This window comes from Lithobates pipiens, unplaced genomic scaffold (genome assembly GCF_037356315.1).
Source record: "Lithobates pipiens isolate NorthernLeopardFrog02 unplaced genomic scaffold, aLitPip1_a1.2 Scaffold_16, whole genome shotgun sequence".
Lineage (NCBI taxonomy): Eukaryota > Metazoa > Chordata > Amphibia > Anura > Ranidae > Lithobates > Lithobates pipiens.
The window spans coordinates 475,414,503-475,435,679 of NW_027507748.1; the positions used below are offsets into that span (position 1 = coordinate 475,414,503).

General features: G+C 39.3%; 1 protein-coding gene across 1 annotated transcript in view; it reads left to right on the top strand.

Annotated features, from left to right (window-relative positions):
- ITGBL1 (integrin subunit beta like 1) overlaps positions 1-12,113 on the top strand; it is a 403,213-nt gene extending 391,100 nt beyond the window's left edge. Inside the window, exons 10-11 of the mRNA XM_077482967.1 lie at positions 2,863-2,976; positions 11,493-12,113. Coding sequence (XP_077339093.1) covers positions 2,863-2,976; positions 11,493-11,584 — 206 coding nt within the window. The 3' untranslated portion in view covers positions 11,585-12,113. The remainder of the gene's footprint in view (positions 1-2,862; positions 2,977-11,492) is intronic.
- Positions 12,114-21,177: the final 9,064 nt, after the last annotated feature.

The following is a 21,177-nucleotide window of genomic DNA, read 5'->3' on the forward strand; positions in this document are numbered from 1 at the left end:
TTGAAAAACATTTATAATTTTTCTTCCATTTCACAATTGTGTGCCACTTTGTGTTGGTCTATCACAAAAAATGCCAATAAAATACATTCACATTTTGTGTTGTAACATGATAAAATGTGGAAAATTTCAATGGGTAGGAATACTTTTTTCAAGGCACTGTAGCTGCAATGGGTGGGCCAACTCAATATTTAACCCTACGGACTAAAAATGGGATACCATTAAAGTTCATATGCTTATAAAGGCAGGCGTCCCAATACGTTTGGTGATATAGTGTAGCAAGTGATGAAAAAAATGTTGAGGTCATCTTCATTGAGAACTGCATGAGAAGTCAATTGAGATCCACATTTATGGGCAGCTTTCCAACCTCCACCATTGCTCAGTGAGGCCTCAAAACCCCCATTTAACGAACATAGAGGTTCTTTGCACGCTTGCATCAAAATTGCAAAGAATACGTAGCGTGCAATGTAATTTTTCCCAAAAAACATTTGTGGCAAGGAATAGTAGGGCCCATTGCATAACCTGATTGTACCTATGTTGAAAAAATGAGCTTTTCCCCATTGCAGCTACAGCCACTGCAAATAACCCAACTTCAGTATGAGGAGAGAAGGTATGCTCCCCCTCCCACAATGTAGATTTTGGTGACTTAGTGACCAATTGACAGGTGCAGGACCTGGAAGACACCCTTAACTCAGTACCTCTTACTCATTCACATATAGGGGCCATTATCTGGGAAACCCCTTTTTTGTTGAAGGGGGCATCTGGATTCTGATAAGTCTCCCGCCCGCAGACCCTTACAACCATTGGGCCAGGGTTGTGGGAAGAGGCCCTTGTCCTCATCAACCTGCCAGGCTGCATGCTTGAAAACTGGTCTAGTTTGGATGTTTGAGGGTTCTCTTTTTTTCTGTGTTGGGATTGTGCAACAAGGGCCATGCCATTCTTTTGTATTAGGGGGTCCCTGCTTAGGACAGTGTCACGCTGATCCGCTGCGCATTGGCTGCAGCACAGTGTACCTGTGGTTTTTGTGTGGGTTAGCTGCAGTCTGGTATAGATGAAAGGAATCCCTGGCTACTTTTTTACAAACAGACTGGAGCAGCTAGATGTTAGAGTGTTTCTAGAGGCTGAAGGTTTTTGATTTTTTATGCATTCTATGAATGAGGGTAAAAAAACAAGCCCTCCAACTCCCTCCTCCCCCACAATTGTTACTTGAGCTTAATTTCGATCTAGCAATGCATACAAGAACGACTGCTCTCCTGGCTCTCTGCCTCCTTATTGGCTCAGAGACATTGCCTCCCACTTTGTCAATCACAGCCAGTCAGGAGAGAGGAGGGGGGCATGGACACACAGAGCGGGGTTTAGGAGCGAGCATGCACAAGTGCCCTTATAGTAAGCGGCATGCTATGAGACGTTCAGTAGGGGAAAGGAACCACGAGCGCCAGCCCGAAAAGATGAGGATCGGGGCTGCTCTGTGAAAAACTAGAACATGTTTGTTATTTAAATAATAAAAATGTTATCATATTCCTTGGAGCTAAACGTTAAAAGCTTTTTTTTCCTGTATGACCACTTTCATTTTCAGAGAGAGAAACATGTCTCACTGTAACAGTAAAATTACCTATACACTGCTGAAAATGACCACATAGAGCGGTTTTACAGCCCATTGGCAAACAACTGGCTACCATATCATTCAGTTATCCAGCCCAATACCAATACAAAATCAGGGTCTATTGTGCCGACATCTCTATACCGCAACTATTTTTGACCTACTGCACATTGATGCTAAATTATGTGTGGCTAATGACAACAAAGTACCCTAAAAATGTAAGCTTACGTTGGATGGTATATTAGTGCTGTCTAGCATATTTTCAAAATTAAACATCAGCTTTGGGTGGACTGATCCTTTAACATTACTATGCAATTATCGCTTTATTCTAGTTGCCATATAACAACTCTTTAACCATGTAAAACCTCTATGCTGATCTCTCTGCTGAATTTCACTCACCAAATGAATACAATTCAAAATACTAATGACAATTTATAAAGCCATCCACCACTCTGCCTCCAGCTACATCACTAACCTTGTCTCAAGATATCAATCAAACCGCTCTTTTTGATCCTCCTAAGATCTCTTGCTCTCTAGCTCCCTTGTCATCTCCTCCCATGTTTGCATCCAGGACTTCTCCAGAGCCTCTCCTATCCTCTGGAACTCCTTAACTCAATCAGTCCAACTGTTTCCTACTCTATCCACCTTTAGACGATCCCCATCTCTTTAGAGAAGGCTAGCTTACCTCCACCTAACATTTTTTATTTCCCCCATCAGTTCTTTCCACACAGTTATTGATTTTTGTATCACTTGACCCTCCCTTTTAGGGTTGAATATATATTTATTAGCATTTTAACAAAACAATACAAGGAACAACGTCTAAAGTTACAAACTGGCGACAATCACAAGCTAGCATGTGTGGTGAGTCAGTCCAATGGCTATCGCCCATAGCTTAACTCCTGACCCTCCCTTTTAGATTGTAAGCTCTAATGAGCAGGGCCCTCTGATTCCTCTTTTATTGAATTGTATTGTAACTGTACTGTCTGCACTCGCTTGGTAAAATGCTGCACAAACGTCACTGCTCCATATAAATCCTGTAATATAATAATAATAATTTTTATCATATTTATTATCTCCAGTCCTTTTTGATCTAAATGCAGATCTTGAAGGCAACACCACCAGATTGTTTCCGATAAATCAGCCACAATGTGTTATACCGTGCTTGAATGATAGAATACATTTTGCTTTTTACAGATTAAAACACATCCTTTGTTGATTTGCTCAGCTCTGCTGCTTCACCAAGTAACCGGTGTTTGTGTTTTCAGGTTCCTGTCACTGTGGAAAGTGCATCTGTTCACCACAGGACTGGTATGTTTCAGGGGAATTCTGTGAATGTGATGACAGGGACTGCGACAAACATGATGGCCTTATTTGTACAGGTAAACAGAATGTTACATAAAATGTAAAGTACTTGTCAAAAATATACTCTTTTTCACATCCCTGCTCTTTTATTTGTAATTCCTCTGCAACCCATCCATATTCTGCATGGAAAGCTCTTTGTTTTCCCTAGAAATAAAACCTTTTCTGGATTTTATACAGTTTGCTATAAAGCACTACATCATCATGTTTTATTCCCTTGAATAGATGGTGAAGTTTGTTTCGCAGTTTGAAATTCTAAGACATTTGAAACAGTTAAAATGTCAACTTTGTCCTTTAGCAGGCATGCCATATCTTCCATTAGGCTTGGAAACCCGCCTAGGCCTAGCCCCATGGACACTTAACACTTTACATATTGATAAGCCATCTTTCTTATATAGGGCAGTTAGCTCACTGCAACCTGTAACAAGACAAAGGAGCCTTTAAAGTAGGTTTGCCATGCAATAATGAACAATCTGGCAATTACATAAAAAATAAAAACAACTCTTAATTTTATGGTTAATTTTGTAATACCTTAAGGTTAGTTGGACAAATCTCCCCAGTGTATGAAATACCATAACAAAGCCTACCAAGTGAAACAGGAATATGCACTGCAGGTGCAATTAAAAGAAATGGGTATGATTGATTATATATATATATATATATATATATATATATATATATATATATATAAAAAACAACAACAACAAAAAACTGTTTATATTCTAATGAATTTGTGTGATTGTTATATAATAGATAGTAGATAATAGATAGAAGTATATAGCTGTAGCAGCACAAAGTGTGTGTTGGTTATGTGCTGACATACCTTACGTTTGCACCTGAAGTTGTTTAGAACAGTTTTTCATTCAGTACTACATCCAGCGCTAGGGTGACTCCTGACTGGTTTGGGGCTTATATTTGCATGATGTTAACACTTTGCTGCAATTTTATACATATTTTCTAAGTTTTTCAAAAAGGACACATTATTTGATTTTTTTTTTTTAAATAACCAGGTCCTATTTGAAAATGTACATGTTATTGGCACCCAAAATAACTTGACACACGAGTGTCTAGTTAAAGCTGAAAACTAGGAAAATCATAAAATACACATTAATGCAGCACTTTAATCATTAATACGTCATTTAATGTGATGTTGTAAATATAAAAAGTGTAGGTATCTGAATTTGGTCCACTGGGGGAGACAGAAGCAACACAAGGAGCCAACTAGTTGTGCTACAAGGGACATGCCAATAGGTGGAGAGAAAAGAGCGACTAAGTGATGAGCTCATTGGACAGGGTGCCGCTACTCTTATCACTGCCCAGTTACATGCTGGTAGGGGAAGGAATGGGAGAGAAGCTATGTAATGGTTACTTAAAGGGGTTGTAAACCCTTGTGTTTTTTCACATTAATGCATCCTATGCATTAAGGTGAAAACTTCTGACAGTGACCGCCCCCCCCCCCCTGTTTTACTCACCTGAGCCCTGTAATTCCCATGGCAGAGATGGGTTCTTGGGCTCTTCCTCTCTGTCCGGGGTTCTCGGCTCTTGATTGACTAGATTTATAGCAGTACAGCCATTGGCTCCCACTGCTGTCAATCAAGTCCAATGACGCGGGCACTGGGGCTGAGTCCGGCATTCTGTGTCTATGGACGGGAGAGCACTTCTCCTAAGGTGTTATACCTTGCTGAGAGGAGCTAATAGGGACCGAGGGACCCCAGAAGAGGATGATCAGGGCCACTCTGTGGAAAACAAACTGCACAATGGAGGTAAGTAGGACATGTTTGTTATTTAAAAAACAAAACAAAAAAAACAAAGCTTTACAATCACTTTAACTGCAACAGAGAAAAATCAGGTCTCCGGCCCTTCTAGACAGGACTGTGTTGTGTATCAGAGCTATGTAAATCTCAGAGCTTGATGGACAGAAATACTGATTCTTTGGAAAGTAAAACAGCTCATATATAAATGTGTGTGTATATATATATATACAGCTGTGCTCATAAGTTTACATACCCTGGCAGAATTTATGATTTCTTGGCCATTTTTCAGAGAATATGAATGATAACATAAAAACATTTCTTTTACTCATGGTTAATGTTTGGCTAAAGCCATTTAATATCAATCAACTGTGTTTACTCGTTTTAACCCCTTCAGATCCGTACTATAGCTGAATGATGGCCACAGCTTGGATTTACTTTGCCAGGAGGCCGTCAATAGATGTCCTCCCCTTTGCACGCTCCCTGCAGGCCCCGTGCGGCACGCAGTGTGATCACTGAGTCAATGACACTCAGGTGATCACAGATCGGAGTAAGGGGCCATTCCCGGCCCCTCACCAATCAGTGCCTTATCAGTGCCACCTATCAGTGCTGCCTTTCAGTGTCACCTGCCCATCAGTGCCAATCACTGCCACCTATCAGTACCACTTATTAGTGCCCTTCAGTGCCACCTATCAATTCCCTTTCGTGCCACCCAGTGCCACCTCACAGTGCCGACCAATGCCACCTACCAGTGCCCACCAGTGCCACCTATTAGTGCCCATCAGTACCGACTTATGAGTGTCCATCAATGAAGCCTATCAAAGCCCATCAGTGCAGCCTCATCAGTGTACATCAATGGAGGAGAAAAATTACCTGTTTGCAAAACTTATTAACAAAATATAAAACGGTTTTGTGTTTTTTTTATCAAAATTTCAGTGTTTTGAATTTTTTTTCCCAAAAAATAAAAAACCCCAGAGGTGATCAAATACCACCACAAAAAAGCTCTGTTTATGGGAAAAAAAATGATAAAAATTAAATTTGGGCACAGTTTTGTATGACCCCACAATTGTCGTTCAAAGAGTGACAGTGCTAAAAGCTGAAAATTAGTCTAGGCAGGAGGGGGGTTTAGGTGCCCAATAAGCAAGTGGTTAAATCATGACAAACAGAAACTACCCAAATGACCCTGATCATAAGTTTACATACCCTGGTGATTTTGGCCTGATAACATGCACACACATTGACACAAAGTGGTATTAAAGGTAACCATCCTCACCTGTGATCTATTTGCTGCGGGAAAAGGTAGTTGAACTGTATAAAACAGGAAAGGGATATAAAAAGATATCCACGAATTTGAGAATGCCAATCAGCAGTGTTCAGACTCTAATCAAGAGCTGGAAAATGAGGGGTTCTGTTGAAACCAAACCAGGTAGACCAACTAAAATTTCAGCCACAACTGCCAGGAAAATTGTTCCGGATGCAAAGAAAATCCCACAAATAACTTCAGGTGATATACAGGTCTGAAAACAAGTGGTGTAGCTGTTTCAAGATGCACAATAAGGAGGCACTTGAAGAAAGATGGGCTGCATGGTCGAGTTGCCAGAAGAAAGCCATTACTATGCAAATGCCACAAAGTATCCCATTTACAATATGCCAAACAGCACAGAGACAAACCTCAAACCTTCTGGCACAAAGTCATTTGGAGTGATGAGACCAAAATTTAGCTTTTTGGCCACAACCATAAACGCTACTTTTGGAGAGGAGTCAACAAGGCCTATGATGAAAGGTACACCATTCCTACTGTGAAACAGGGAAGTGGATCGCTGATGTTTTGGGGATGCATAAGCTACAAAGGCACAGGAAATTTGGTCAAAATTGATAGCAAGACGAATGCAGTATGTTGTCAAAAAATACTGGAGGAATATTTGCATTCATCAGCCAGTAAGCTGCGCATGGGACGTACTTGAACATTCCAACATGACGATGATCCAAAACACAAGGTCAAGTCGATCTGACATTGACTACAGCAGAATAAAGTGAAGGTTCTGGAGTGGTCATCTCAGTCTCCTGACCTCAATATCATTTGAGCCACTCTGGGGAGATCTCAAATGTGCAGTTCATGCAAGACAGCCCAAGAATTTACAGGAACTGGAGGCTTTTTGCCAAGAGGAATGGGCAGCTTCACCATCTGAGAAGATAAAGAGCCTCATCCACAAATGCCACAAAAGACTTTAAGCTGTCATTGATGTTAAAGGGGGCAATACACAGTATTAAGAACTGGGGTATGTAAACTTTTGATAAGGGTCATTTGGCTAGTTTCTGTTGTCATTATGATATAAAAAGAGTAAATACAGTTGATTGATAATAAATTGATTCAGCCAAACACTAACCATGAGTGAAAAAGGAAGTTTTTGTGTTATCATTCATATTCTCTGAAAAATGGCCACGAAATCATAAATTGATGTAAACTTATGAGAACAACTGTGTATGTGTATATATATATATATATATATATATATATATATATATATACAGACACACACAGTATATATTTTAACATGGGATCACCAGCTAACTGCTTGTAAAAAGTAACAATCTTTATTGGACTCTTAAAACAAGTTATTTATTGGACTTTTATTATCTTTATTATTTATTTATATATTATATTTATTATTATTATTATTATTATTATTATTATTATTATTATTATTATTATTATTATTGTTATTATTATTTATTTATTTATTATCTTTATTGGACTCTTAAAAACAGCTTTCTTCAGCATAATTACAGCAAACAGTCCAAAATCCTGTTTCAATCAAAACAACATAATGGCTCACTGCCAATCTACTTCTACACTTGGGTTTAAAGTTCCCACCTGCTTTCCAGGGTACCACACAGTCTTAGAAATTAGAGCTTGAAGGCTCTTTTCTACCCAAAGTCTCTCTGAGCCATCGAATTCCAGGTCCCAAAGAAGGACTTACTAGTCAGTCATCTCCTCTGTGTCCTGTACAATATGTACAAGATATATAGTGCCTCACAAAAGTGGGTACACCCCTCACATTTTTGTAAATATTTTATTATATCTTTATGTGACAACACTGAAGAAATGACACTTTGTTACAATGTAAAGTAGTGAGTGTACAGCTTGTATAACAGTGTAAATTTGCTGTCCCCTCAAAATAACTCAACACACACAGCCATTAATATTTCAACTGCTGGCAACAAAAGTGAGTACACCCCCAAGTGAAAATGTCCAAATTGGGCCCAAAGTGTCAATATTTTGTGTGGCCACCATTATTTTCCAGCACTGGGCATGGAGTTCACCAGAGCTTCGCAGGTTGCCACTGGAGTCCACTTCCACTCGACATCATAGAGCTGGTGGATGTTAGAGACCTTGTGCTCCCCCACCTTCCATTTGAGGATGCCCCCATGGGGTTTAGGTCTGGAGACATTACCCTCAGTTTCTTTTGCAAGGCAGTGGTCGTCTTGGAGGTACCGTATGTTCGGGGTCGTTATGTTGGAATACTGCCCTGTAGCCCAGTGTCCGAAAGCAGGGGATCATGCTCTGCATGTTCACAGTACATGTTGGCATTCATGGTACCCTTAATGGTACCCTCAATGAACTGTAGCTCCCCAGTGCCCACAGCACTCATGCTCCTTACCATGACCCTCCCACAACCATGCTTGACTGTAGGCAAGACACACTTGTCTTTGTATGCCTGACCTGGTTGCCTCCACACATGCTTGACACCATCTGAACCAAATAAGTTTATCTTGGTCTCATCAGACACAAGGACTTGGTTCCAGTTATCCATGTGCTTGGTCTGCTTGTCTTCAGCAAACTGTTTGCGGGCTTTCTTGTGCATCATCTTTAGAAGAGGCTTCCTTTGGGGACGACAGCCATGCAGACTAATTTGATACAGTGTGTGGTATTCTCTGAGCACTGACAGGCTGTCCCCCCCACCCCTTCAACCTCTTCAGCAATGCTGGTAGCACTCAAACGTCTATTTTTCAACCTCTGGATATGACGCTGAGCACATGCACTCAACTTCTTGACTTCTTGGTTGACCATGGTGAGGCCTGTTTTGAGTGGAACCTGTCCTGTTTAACCACTGTACGGTCTTGGCCACCATGCTGCAGCTCAGTTTCAGGGTCTTGACAATCTTCTTATAGCCTAGGCCATCTTTATGTAGAGCAACAATTCTTTTTTTTTCAGTTCCTTAGAGAGGTCTTTGCCATGAGGTGCCATGTTGAACTTTCAGTGACCAATATGAGAGAGTGAAAGCAATAACACCAATTTTAACACACCTTCTCCCCATTCCCATCTGAGACCTTGTAAAACTAATGAGTCACATGACACTGGGGATGAAAAATTAATAATTGGGCCCAATTTGCACATTTTCACTTGGGGTGTATTCACTTTTGTTGCTACTGGTTTAGACATTAATGGCTGTGTATTGAGTTATTTTGAGGGGACAGCAAATTTAAACTGTTATACAGTGCTGTGAAAAAGTATTTGCCCCCTTCCAGATTTTTTATTTTTTTTGCATATTTCTCCAACTTAAATGATTCAGATCATCAAACAACTTTTAATATTACACAAAGATAACCCGAGTAAATCCAAGAGGCAGTTTTTAAATTATTATTTTATTTATTAAGGGAAAAAATCTCTTCAAACCTGCCTGGCCCTATGTGAAAAAGTAATTGCCCCCTCCCATGCTGAACCTTGAACTTAACCACAATTTTTTGGAAAGCTGAGTTAAATTTCACTTGCCGCTCCCAGGCCTGATTACTGTCTCACAAAGTGAAGCACGCTAACAGATCAAAAAAAGCCACACATCATGCCACAATCTAAAAAAATATCAAGAACGGATTAGAAACAAAGTAATGTACATACATCGATCTAGGAAGGTTTTCAAAGCCATTGCTAAGGCTTTGGAACTCCAGTGAATCATGGGGAGAGCCATTATCCACACATGGAGATAACTTGGAACAGCAGTGAACCTTCCCAGGAGTGGCTGGCCTACAAAAATGACTCCAAGAGCATAACAAAGATTTATCCAGGAGGTCATAAAAGAACCCAGAACAACATCTTAAGAACTGCAGGCCTCACTTGCCTCAGGTAAGATCCGTACTCAACAATAAGAAAGAGACTGGGCAAAAATGGCATGCATGGGAGAGTTCCAAGGTCAAAGTCACTGCTGACCAAAAAACACAAAGGATCATCTCACATTTACCAAAAAAATCTCGATTATCCCCAAGACTTTTAGGCAAATATTCTGTGGACTGATGAGACAAAAATGTTACTTTTTGGAAGGTGTGCATCTCATAACATCTGGCATAAAACTAATACAGAATTTCATAACAAGAACATCATACCAACAGTCAGATGGGTGGTAGCGTGATGGTCTGGGGCTGCTTTGCAGCTTCAGGACCTGGAAAACTTACCATAATTGATGGAACCATGAATTTTTAGCTCTACCAGAAAATCCTAAAGGAGAATGTCCAGCCATCAGTCTGTGACCTCAAGCTCAAGTGCACTTGAATTATGCAGCAGGACAATAATCCAAAACACAACAGCAAGTCCACCTCCAAATGGTTCAAATAAAGCAAAATTTAGGTTTTTTAGGTGCTGTATGACCTTACACAGGCCAGTTCATGCTGGAAAACCCTCCAATGTGGCTGAATTAAAACAATTCTGCAAAGAAGAGTGGGTCAAAATTGTTCCACAGCAATGTGAAAGAATCATTGCCAGTTATTGCAAATGCTTGATTGCAGTTGTTGCCGCCATGGGTGGCACAACCAGTTATTAGGTTTAGGGGGCAATTACTTTTTCACATAAAGCCAGGCAGGTTTGGACAGCTTTTTTACCTTAATAAAACCATCATTTAAAAACATAATTTAAAAACTGCATTTTATATTTGCTCAGGTAATCTTTGTGTAATAATAAAATTTGTTTGATGATCTGAGTCATTTAGATGTGACAAATATGCAAAAAAAATGCCCTTCTATGTCCTTCAGAGTGGGAATGCTTGTTGGCTGCTATTAAAAAATGACGAGGCTATGGCTTCCTTTCCAGCTGGAAATATATTATGGGGTTGCTTTCTACTAAGATCTTGTCATTCTTTTCAATCTTTTTTTTAAATTGAATGCCTCAGAGATCTAATCATCACTGCACCATCCCACTGTGCAAATCAGACATATTGCATTTTTGGGAGACCATCTTGCCTTATAGTATGAGAGGCACGTGATCTCAGCCATAATAATGGAAAGCTGATTTGGCATTGGAAAAAAATAGGAGTATTTAGTAGCATAGTGCATTTTTACACACTCCTTGTCATATGTGGAGGCACAAAAGGGTGCCAATTTTGTCACAGGTTCTCAGCTGCTATGACAAATGTAAAAAAAAAAACTGAGTGCCTTTAAAAATGTAGTCTTGAGCAGCAGAAGGGGTTAAATTCAGTCTTCAGGTGCAGCCAGTGCAGATGAGTACAGCAATGTATCCATCTAACCTACTATAATGCTAGTGAGGAATAAAAGACAGCATGATTATAGTGTGTGGCATAGCACTTTGCTAAGAGCTCTGCTGAAAAGATGCTATTAGTTGGCTGAAAGTCTATATTTCCACAGGCTGCTAAATCAAATGCAAAGTGCTCCACACAAAAAAGGGAATATTTAAGTGACCGGTTATAAGGTTTTGATTATGACCTGCTACTTTTTAATAAGATATTTGAAGTAGCACATTTTGATTGTGACAATTAAACTCCTATTCAATTTGTTTTTAGGCAACGGGATATGTAACTGTGGCAACTGCGAATGCTGGGAAGGATGGAATGGAAATGCCTGTGAAATATGGCTTGGAAATGAATATTCCTAAATACAAGAATACATTTTTTATCGCACTATAGGCTGCTAGCAAACATAAAACAATAGCAGAGTATATTTACCATCACTTGACCTGCTTAAACTGACTGTTCCAAGTCTTTATCTTTATAGACTTAATTTCAACTAACCTTGAATTATTTGCATCTGTGCAGTCTGTGAAGGGAATAGTCAAAGAGATGGTTTTCTTGCATAATTTACATGGTTGTCAGGATATAGCATCATCAGCTCAAGCTAAATGAATAGAAAATAAAATAAAATAGCTGGTACAGGTTAAGAAATGTGCACATTTAAAATGCCCCAAATGTGGGTCTGGAACCCACTCAAGATTGATGACCAATTCCTAGACATTACAATGTAATAATTTAAACTGGTCATTTCTGTGATTACATTGTTAGCTTGTATAATACCATGGTTTTATTATATTAATATAGGACATGTACATTAAGCTCCCAACTTCTGTAATGAGAAAAAAATGGTTATATGGATTGCGGTTTTAATAAATATTATCTTAAGTGTACAAAGTGTTTGTCCTATTTTCATGTTAAAAAAGTTTTATTGATTTTAACATCAATAAAGACACTTGGAATGCATTGGACATTGCATATTGGATATCATACAATAAATCACAAGTGTACAAGTAGGCATTAACTCATCAATTAGGAAATGAGGCAGTGGGTTTATAGGTATGCGAAAACAGCAAAGTGACAAGACCCTGGATCCATATGGTATCATTATCAAACGAGCAACATTGTTATGTATGTGAAACTGCTTGGACCTGAGAGAAACAGAGTAAAACGAAAAAATAAAGATGAGGGTCTGAAGAATGAAAGCATCCAAATAAGTGTATAAAGAGGGGCAAGAGAGCTAGGAAACCAAACAGGGGGGGATGGGGGGTGTCCTGAGGGACTGCTCTCCATAGGGCTGGGAGGTAATAGAGCTAAAAATGAACCCTTTAGGGAAACAACAGAGAATTATTGAAATGTAAGGGCAAATAGTGAGCTACCCACAACATCATCTTTTTTAATGTTCCATGACTTTATCCAAGAGTTTAGCTTGAACCATGGCCTGGGTGATATTATTTCTTGTCTTCACTATGCTGAGAGCGGATGGCTTCCAAGCCTTCACCACAGTTTGTTTAGCTGCAGTGGTTACCTGTAGTAGTAATTTAAATCTCCCTGAAGTCCAGAAGACAGTTAATAAAGAAGGCTATGAGTGGGTCAGAGGCCATTGGCATTGAAGATAACATGGAAATATATTTTAAAAATATGAAAATATGAAACATTTCTGTCCAGAACTGATTGTTGCATGTGTGTAAATGTGTACCTATGGCCCCACTCTGGCAGAAACAAACTGCTGGATAATTTGGAAATTCTGTCAGGAACCAAATACCATCAGGTCAAGACTTGATAATTTGTTTCATGTGCAACAATCTTCTGAACCAAGGATTTAGTAGTCCTGCAAATGTTATTCCAAGTCTCCACTCCTAAGGAGACTCTAAAGTTCACTTCTCTACAATGTGTAAATGTGGATGGATCAGGCTTAGTTAGCAATTGCAAATAGAGGCACGAGATAAGACCAAGGGGTTGAAGGTCCTGATTACAAGTGTGTTCAAATGCATGTCATTTGGCTTGGGGATAATTTTAATCAAATGTTAGTTAGGTTGAATAAAGACACCAGTCCATCCAGTGTGAGTATCTACAATTGTCCCTATCCCTGTACATTTCACACTCACATTGGTCCCTACCCTCAAGGAGCCCACTATCCAAGGTCCCCATTCATACGCTAGGGCCAATTTTGGACAGAAGCCAATTAACCTACCTGCATGTCTTTGGTTTGTGGGAGGAAACAGGAGTACCCGGAGGAAACCCACACAGGCACAGGGAGAACATGCAAACTCCAGGCAGGTAGTGTCGTGGTTGGGATTTGAACCAGTGACCCTTCTTACTGCTAGGTGAGAGTGCTAACCACTACACCACTGTGCCACCCAATGCATGGAGCATAAACATGTTAATGTTTTAAATATCAGAATATTTCCAAGTTGGGAAAATCATATGATTCTTGTAGGGCTGGGAAAAACGTAAAAGCAGCTGAAGTGGACAATTTTAGGTTTTAATCAATTTTACTGCCATCCGGGCTTAAAAGGACAATGGAGATGCCCATTCCGCATAAAATGAAGGGTTCTTAAAGAAGGATAATAATGGTACATACAGGGAGAGAAGACCATAGGGTACTTTAAGCCTGTCCAGGAGAGCAGGGGAGTGTTTTGTAATTGAGTTAGCAACAATTTTATGGTCTGAAGGGTCCAACCATAGTAGGTTTTTCAGGTTTTTCACATTCAACCACTTCAGGCCGCCTCATAAGAGTTTCAAAAGTGCCTCTGGGAAGTCAGGTTCTCACCAATCCCCAGATGAGGAGTGATACTGTGTTTGTCCTATTTTAATCACATGTTATGAATATGGATTCAATTATAAAAAGTAGAGAAAAAATAGACTTCCATCAAGGCTTCTAAAGCATTACAGTAGCTTGCAGAATATATCATAGACTTTAGACAAGCAAAGAATGGTAAGCCATGCACAATGGTACATTTACATAAATGTACACAACTTTTTTGCATACATCCCTAGACTCACTGGCACATAAAGTGTAATTTATACATGTTGGCCTCCATCTTCTTCCCTGATATGACATCTCTCATTATTTGATGTGTGCTTCTCACTTTGTTTTAATAGTTCATTCAGCCCATGTAATAAGTGTTTTTTCTATAGGCAGATGCATTTCGGCTTATTCCATCCTTGGAATAAGCTCAATATAGCAATTATGAACAGATGCAGAAAGGTTTATGGTAAATAAGAGGAAAATATGAATCTTTACCAGAACACCTTGGTACAATGATAATCTTGTCCTTTATTTACATAAAATAACAGGCATCACAGGCTGATGTTTGGGGACCCCACAGGATGCCTTTTTCAAAGCACACTGATGCACTAACAGGACACAGACTTTGAATAGTCCCAACAACTAATAAGAAAAAATCAAGCAATAACAAACACTGCACTATCCTCAAAATAGTAAAAGCTGCTAACACACCACAAGGATATTTAAAAGTGTAACGTGTAAATTCTATACAAAAGTGTAGCGCTAAAACCAGGCATATTATAACATTCTTATGAAGAATAATATACATTCATATATAAAACATATGCATATGTGTATTAAACACTAATAATGTGAAATAAGAAAAAAACAACCAAAAGAGATACAAAGTCTCTTATAAATCAAAACCACGTGTATAGTGAAAATTACAGGTAAGTGAAAAATAACAGGTGGAAGAAAGTCCAAAAAAGAGATGAAAAGTTTCTTGTATGTGATAATCCGATCCACATGTATGAAGAAAATCACCGTCCACCTTCTTTACATGTAAAGGTCATGCAGACACCACGTGATATTTCCTTCACCAGACAAGGTGTAGGCTTACCAGATATACTGGATCCAAACGAATATACATTCGAAGGATCACAAAAGCTTGTATAATTGTATGTAGATTTCTCAAGAATAAATTCTCCAAAGGAATTTCAAGTATAACCGTTCCGTTCGTGTACTGGGCAGTAGATTATCTCCAACCATACACACCAATTGAAATAGTTGAATACATGTAAAGGGAAATAGGGACCAAATAGCGTAATTCAGTTTTAAAAGGAAATTTAATAAAAAGTAATAAACTCACATGTATACAGTAGATCAAGCGCTTTTCAATAAAAACACGGCTGCAGTGGAGTCCTGACGCGTTTCATCCTAGAAGACGTCATCTGGGGTACTACTCCACCGCAGCCCACTTACTTTTATACCTGAATATCCAATTAGGCAAAAATTCTGTCTGTCCGTTTCACCGCATACTACTTTCGGTTAAACATGGTCGCCGGCGTGCGTTCCACATCTCGTTATGGTGTTATTCTTAAAGAGCTTAACATAACTGAGTAATACAGTATATTATAAATTGCCTCCTTATTGGTCTAACATGTGGCCGACAACGGAATATTTATTATATGAGGAGATGACAGTTAAAAGAACATCAAGCGGAAAGCAGTATCCTAAGGACAAAATCACTTCCGGGTTGTGACTTGGGTCTTATCCAATAACAAGTGCAGATGTGAGCATGGCGCGAACGTCATTGCGCTTGCTCCGACTATCATCCAGCCAATCGGCATTGCGGTCCAGCGTTGCTCGACCGGAAGGGTGCATTTAATCACGGAAGTGATGCGAATACAATCGCGTCACTTCCGGAAACCAATGGACCGCAATCAAACGTGCGGTGAAATGCACAGCATACAGGAAGTGTTGTGTGAACACACACACGTCACTTCCGGATTTTTGAACTAATAAGAAACAGACATGTCCAAAGCTGGGGTGTAAGAATGACCTCATAGTCCCTTCCATATTAAACCCTTTCCGAGTCCAGACTGGTTCCTTGTCACAATAAATATTCCCCATTTGGTACATTCCTTATATACCTTAATACCAAATGGGCCTATGATGCCTGTTGCTTTATGTCAATATAGGGCAAGAGTATCAACATACAAACTGAGGAAGATCCTTATTTCCCTATGAATGCATAGTGGCGCCATCCATCATTTCACTACAGCAACCTATACGAACCGTGGGAATACAATACAACTTCTGTGTAGGTTCCTGGTGAAGTCTTAAAAGAGAAGTATGGGTTTTTATTTTTTTGCACATTCATACTTACCTAGGTGGATGCAGCATCGGCCTCTACACTAAAAACCGAGCGATCAAACACCAACAATCTCTCAGTTTTCCGTGCTCCATGAGCAGAGAACTACAGACTAATTCACAGCTCTCTGCTCTTCTCATTGGAGCGCTGAGCTGTGGAGGGGGTGGAGGGGGTGGAGCGAGCCATCACAGGCTCTCAGTGGCTCACCGAGAGGCTACGATGGGTGTCATTTCAGGCACCAAGTGGATCCAGACTTTATTGTCATGATGGCACAGTGCTTGGACTGATTTCTGTGACAGAAACCTTTCCGTATTTGGCGATTAAATCTCTTTTCCTTCAGAAGTAAAGTGTGTCTCCTTGTCCTCTGTGATGGCCTTAAAGTGAATAACACAACACCAAGTTCACTATATGGATCACTAATGTATGTAACACATGTTGATCATATTCCACCTTAATCTCCTCTTCTCAGGAGATAATAAATTCAGTTCCTCTAATCTTTCCTCATAGCTGAGCACCTCAATGCTCTTATCAGTTTGGTTGCCCTTCTCTGCACTTTCTCCAGTTTCCCTGATATCCTTTTTGTGAATTGGTGCCCCAAACTAAACTGCATATTCCAGATAAGGTCTTACTAATGATTTGTACAGGGGCAAAATTATATCTCTCTCTCTCTGCAGTCCATACCTCCCTTAATACAAGAAGGGATTTTGTTTGCTTTGAAAACTGCATTTCAGCATTGCATGTCATTTTTAAGCTTCTGATCTACCAGAGCACTCAGATCCTTCTTCCCCATTGCTTCCTCCAATTGTAGTCCCCCTAGAATGTATAATGCATGCATATTCTTAGCCCCCAAGTGCATAACTTTACATTTGTCAACATTAAATCTCATTTGTCACAAAGTTGCCCAATTAAACAGTGCATTGAGGTCGGCTTCTAAGATGGAGACATACTGGATGTATTCCTCTGCATAGCTTGGTATCATCTACAACAACTGAAATGGTACTTTTAATCCCAGACCCTATATAATTTATAAATATATTAAAAAGTAGGGATCCCAACACTGAACCTAGACCATTCAGAGTATAAATCAAAGTTAAAGGGTTTTTATTTTATTATTATTATTATCAGTTACTTATATAGCGCCATCAATTTACGCAGCGCTTTACATATACATTGTACATTCACAGCAGTCCCTACCCTCAATATGAAAACTTGTTTTATAAAAAGGGTTTTATTTATATGAAATCATGTTTTATATATATATGATTTTTTTAAATGTATGATACATATATTTACATTTATTATTTAGGAATATATGCATATGCATTGATTCAGTGATTAGCAGTGGCAGAACCACTTATGCTTTACACTGTGTAGATTTTATATGAACACGCTGACTATGATTGTTGTTGTATCTTGCAATAATAGTATAGACAGAGGAAGTTCTGGCTGTATTGTGGTTGCGAGGACATGCTGTTAGCACATGTGATACAGTCTCAGTTTTTTTCATGCAACCGTTTTTTTTCACACTTGACGCTATTCTGGAAGTGACGCTCAGAGCATCACGATCGTTCGCTGGTGAAATTCAGTTCACCTATTCTGTGTCCGCTGAGACCATATTACACCAGTACTTGCTGCTGCAAGTGGATGCTTCTAGGCTTCATTGATTTAAACTTATATGAGTGCAATGTTTGAAGCTGTTTTAATAGAATAAACTTTTTACAACGATATTGCACTATTGGAGCATTTTGTTTCATTATATATGGAGAGTTGGTGGATATTTAACCCTGTAAGAGCATTGAAAGGCATCACCATTCGGTGATTGTTTAACCAAAGGGGAGTGGAAACACTGAGTGCACTCGGTGTGGTGAAAGTTTTGAAGATTTCACATGGGGAAATATTCAGCTTTCCTTGTTTGAGACAATCCTAGTCTCATGTATGGACTATTTTTGCACAAAATGTATTATTGTTTATTTATGTGTTAGTGTTTATCACTATAACTTGTCACTGGGTTTATTTATACTATTTAATGCTACTATTTACTTGAGTTTATACTGAAAATGCTTATATATATTTATTTTATTTAAAGTAGCAGCTGTTACACATTTAGGTTACTTTTGGCGCAGTGGTGGTACTTTTTGGAACATTTTTTGTTTGTTTTATATTTTTTTTCAAGCCTGTAGACTTTACCTTGCTGAAATAAATATTTATGTGTTTATGAATTCCTTCTATTCCATATATATATATATATATATATATATATATATATATATATATATATTAACTTGTCTATTCCTATAGTTAGCTAGTCTGGCAAAGCTCTGATATAGTTACTGGCGATGGTACAATAATAAGGTTAGCTACTGAAAATAAACACACTGCTTATATAAACCAGGGTCTTATTTATTTTTCAATAAAATAAGAACACTAACATAAAAACACTAAAGGAAAATATTACAGAGCATACAAAACAAAAGAACATTGATGATAGGTTAGGTAAGGTTCTCCCTCGAGATGTTGTCTCATCAGCTGAGCTTGCTGGCATGAGAGCCATGAGGCAAGAGGACGTTTTCCCCACCAGTCAGCACTTTTAAACTCCATTCAGACACTTCCCACACAACCCCACTGCCAGCCCCTCTCAGAATTCTGGCAAATCAAAATCAATAATAGGTAGTCCTTATAATATATGTCCATCCTCCAGGAAGCATGCTGTAGTGTCTACTAGGGGCAGCGTTTGTCCATGTATTACCACTCTCTGACCTGGGTCAAATTTTCTGGACATCTGGTCTTTGATCTTGGTAACTCAACCCATCAGTCATCTTGGCAGCAGTGGCTTCTTTTGAAACTTTGTTTGCACATGTGTTAATCAGGCACTTCAATCTTTATTACACCAAGTGTTCTGGAGCCAAGCTCTACTCCCCTGCCAGGGGACATGAATCAACACCCTGCTGGGTCAACTGGCAACTTCCAACTTGGGCCACCTGGCTGAATCGAACAGGAAGAAAAACTCCAGAAATATGATATTAATCCCATGTTGCCTTCCAACACTTGCACATTAGCCATGTGTGGGTAACTGTGTCAAACACGTTTGCAAAATCCAAGTATACTACATCTACAGCCACTCCTGTTTTTTAATTACCTCCTCGTAAAAAGAAATCAGATTTGTCTGACAACTTCTGTCTTTCGTGAAAAAAATATTTTTTTCCCCAGCAAGAACTAACCAATATGGTCTTTTATTAAACTCTCCAGTATTTTCCTAATTATAAAAGTTAAACTAGCAGGTCTATAGGTACTTGGTAAAGACTTTGATCCCTTTTAAAATATAAGCAGACCACATTGGCCTTACGGAAATCATTAGTACTATTCCAGTCAGTAAAGAGTTCCTAAAAATTATCATTTATGGGGTACCATGTCAAATGCATTGGCAAAGTCTACAGATACAACACATCTACAGACCTTCCTTTATCCAGATTACAGCTCACTTCCTCAAAAAATGTTAATAGGTTGGTCTGGAAAAGAAAGATTTTTCATAAATCCATGCTGGTTACTACTAAGGATACAATTCTTATCAGCAATTTTTTGGATATGGTCCTTTATCATCCCCTCCAATAGTTTACAAACTATTGATGTTAGGCTGACTGGCATGTAGTTTCCAGGTACGGATCTCGGCCTATTCTTAAATATTGGTACTACATTTGCTTTTTGCCAAACCGCTGGCACCATTCTGGTCAGTAAGCTTTCTTTAAAGCGAAGGTCCACCCTAAAGTGGACCTTCCGCTCATTGGAACCCTCCCCCCTCCGGCGCCACAATTGGCACCTTTCAGGGGGGAGGGGGGTGCAGGTACCTGTACAGTACAGGTATCTGCACCCACTTCCGGCTTAGATTCTGCAGAAGGTACGCCCCTTTCCACAGAATCTATGCCCCTTTCCGAAGGTCCCCCGCTGCCTGCTAGGAAACACACAGATCCCAGAGACAGCGGGGACCATCCTTATTGCACAGCGCGACTCGCGCATGCGCAGTAGGGAACCGGGAAATGAAGCCGAAAGGCTCCACTTCCTGATTCCCATACCCAAGAGACCCTCGAGAGATCGACTTCGGGTGCCAACATCGTGGGCGTGCTGGGCGGGTAAGTGTCATTATTTGTAGCTGCTGGCTTTTAAAAAAAAAAAAACGGCGGACTCCCGGCGGACTCCCGCTTTAAAGATTAGGAATAGAGGTCTAGCAATGACCTGACTGACTTCTTTGAGGACACTCAGGTGTAATCCATTTGGTCCCGGTGATTTGTTCACATTAGGTTTTTTCAGTCTTTTTTCTGTTAGCCACAAAGGTATATTTCCTGCTGTGTTGCTAACAATACCGTCTTGTCTAGTATACCCCTCTTCTTTTTCTGCAGTTACCATGGTGCAAGATGTGATCAGCTATGATGACTGCTCTTTAATAGGTTGACAGAAAAGGCAATTATTGTGGTAACTATCAACAGAATGCCTTGAATTAAACTGTTTTGGGAAACTGTTAAATCAAAGAATTTAGTTCCTTTTTATGATTGGTTTTCCAATTAATAATGTTGACAATAGTGGATATATAAGTGTACTATGTAACTACATCCTGAAATAAAAAAGCAAATGGAAATATTTAAATCGGTAGAGCCAAACCTTTTTTGTTTTAGTTTTGGATAGAGAAGAGTTGGAACTTCTGTCAATTTTTTTTGTATTGATGTCTTTGTTACCGCTAGGTAGTTTTATCCTCTCTGTTTGATCTGATGACCATGGCAGAAATCCAAAATTTTACAACAAGATGTGAGAGAAAATCTTTCAATGGGCATACATGTTCCACTGACAACAACTGTAAGAGGAGAATT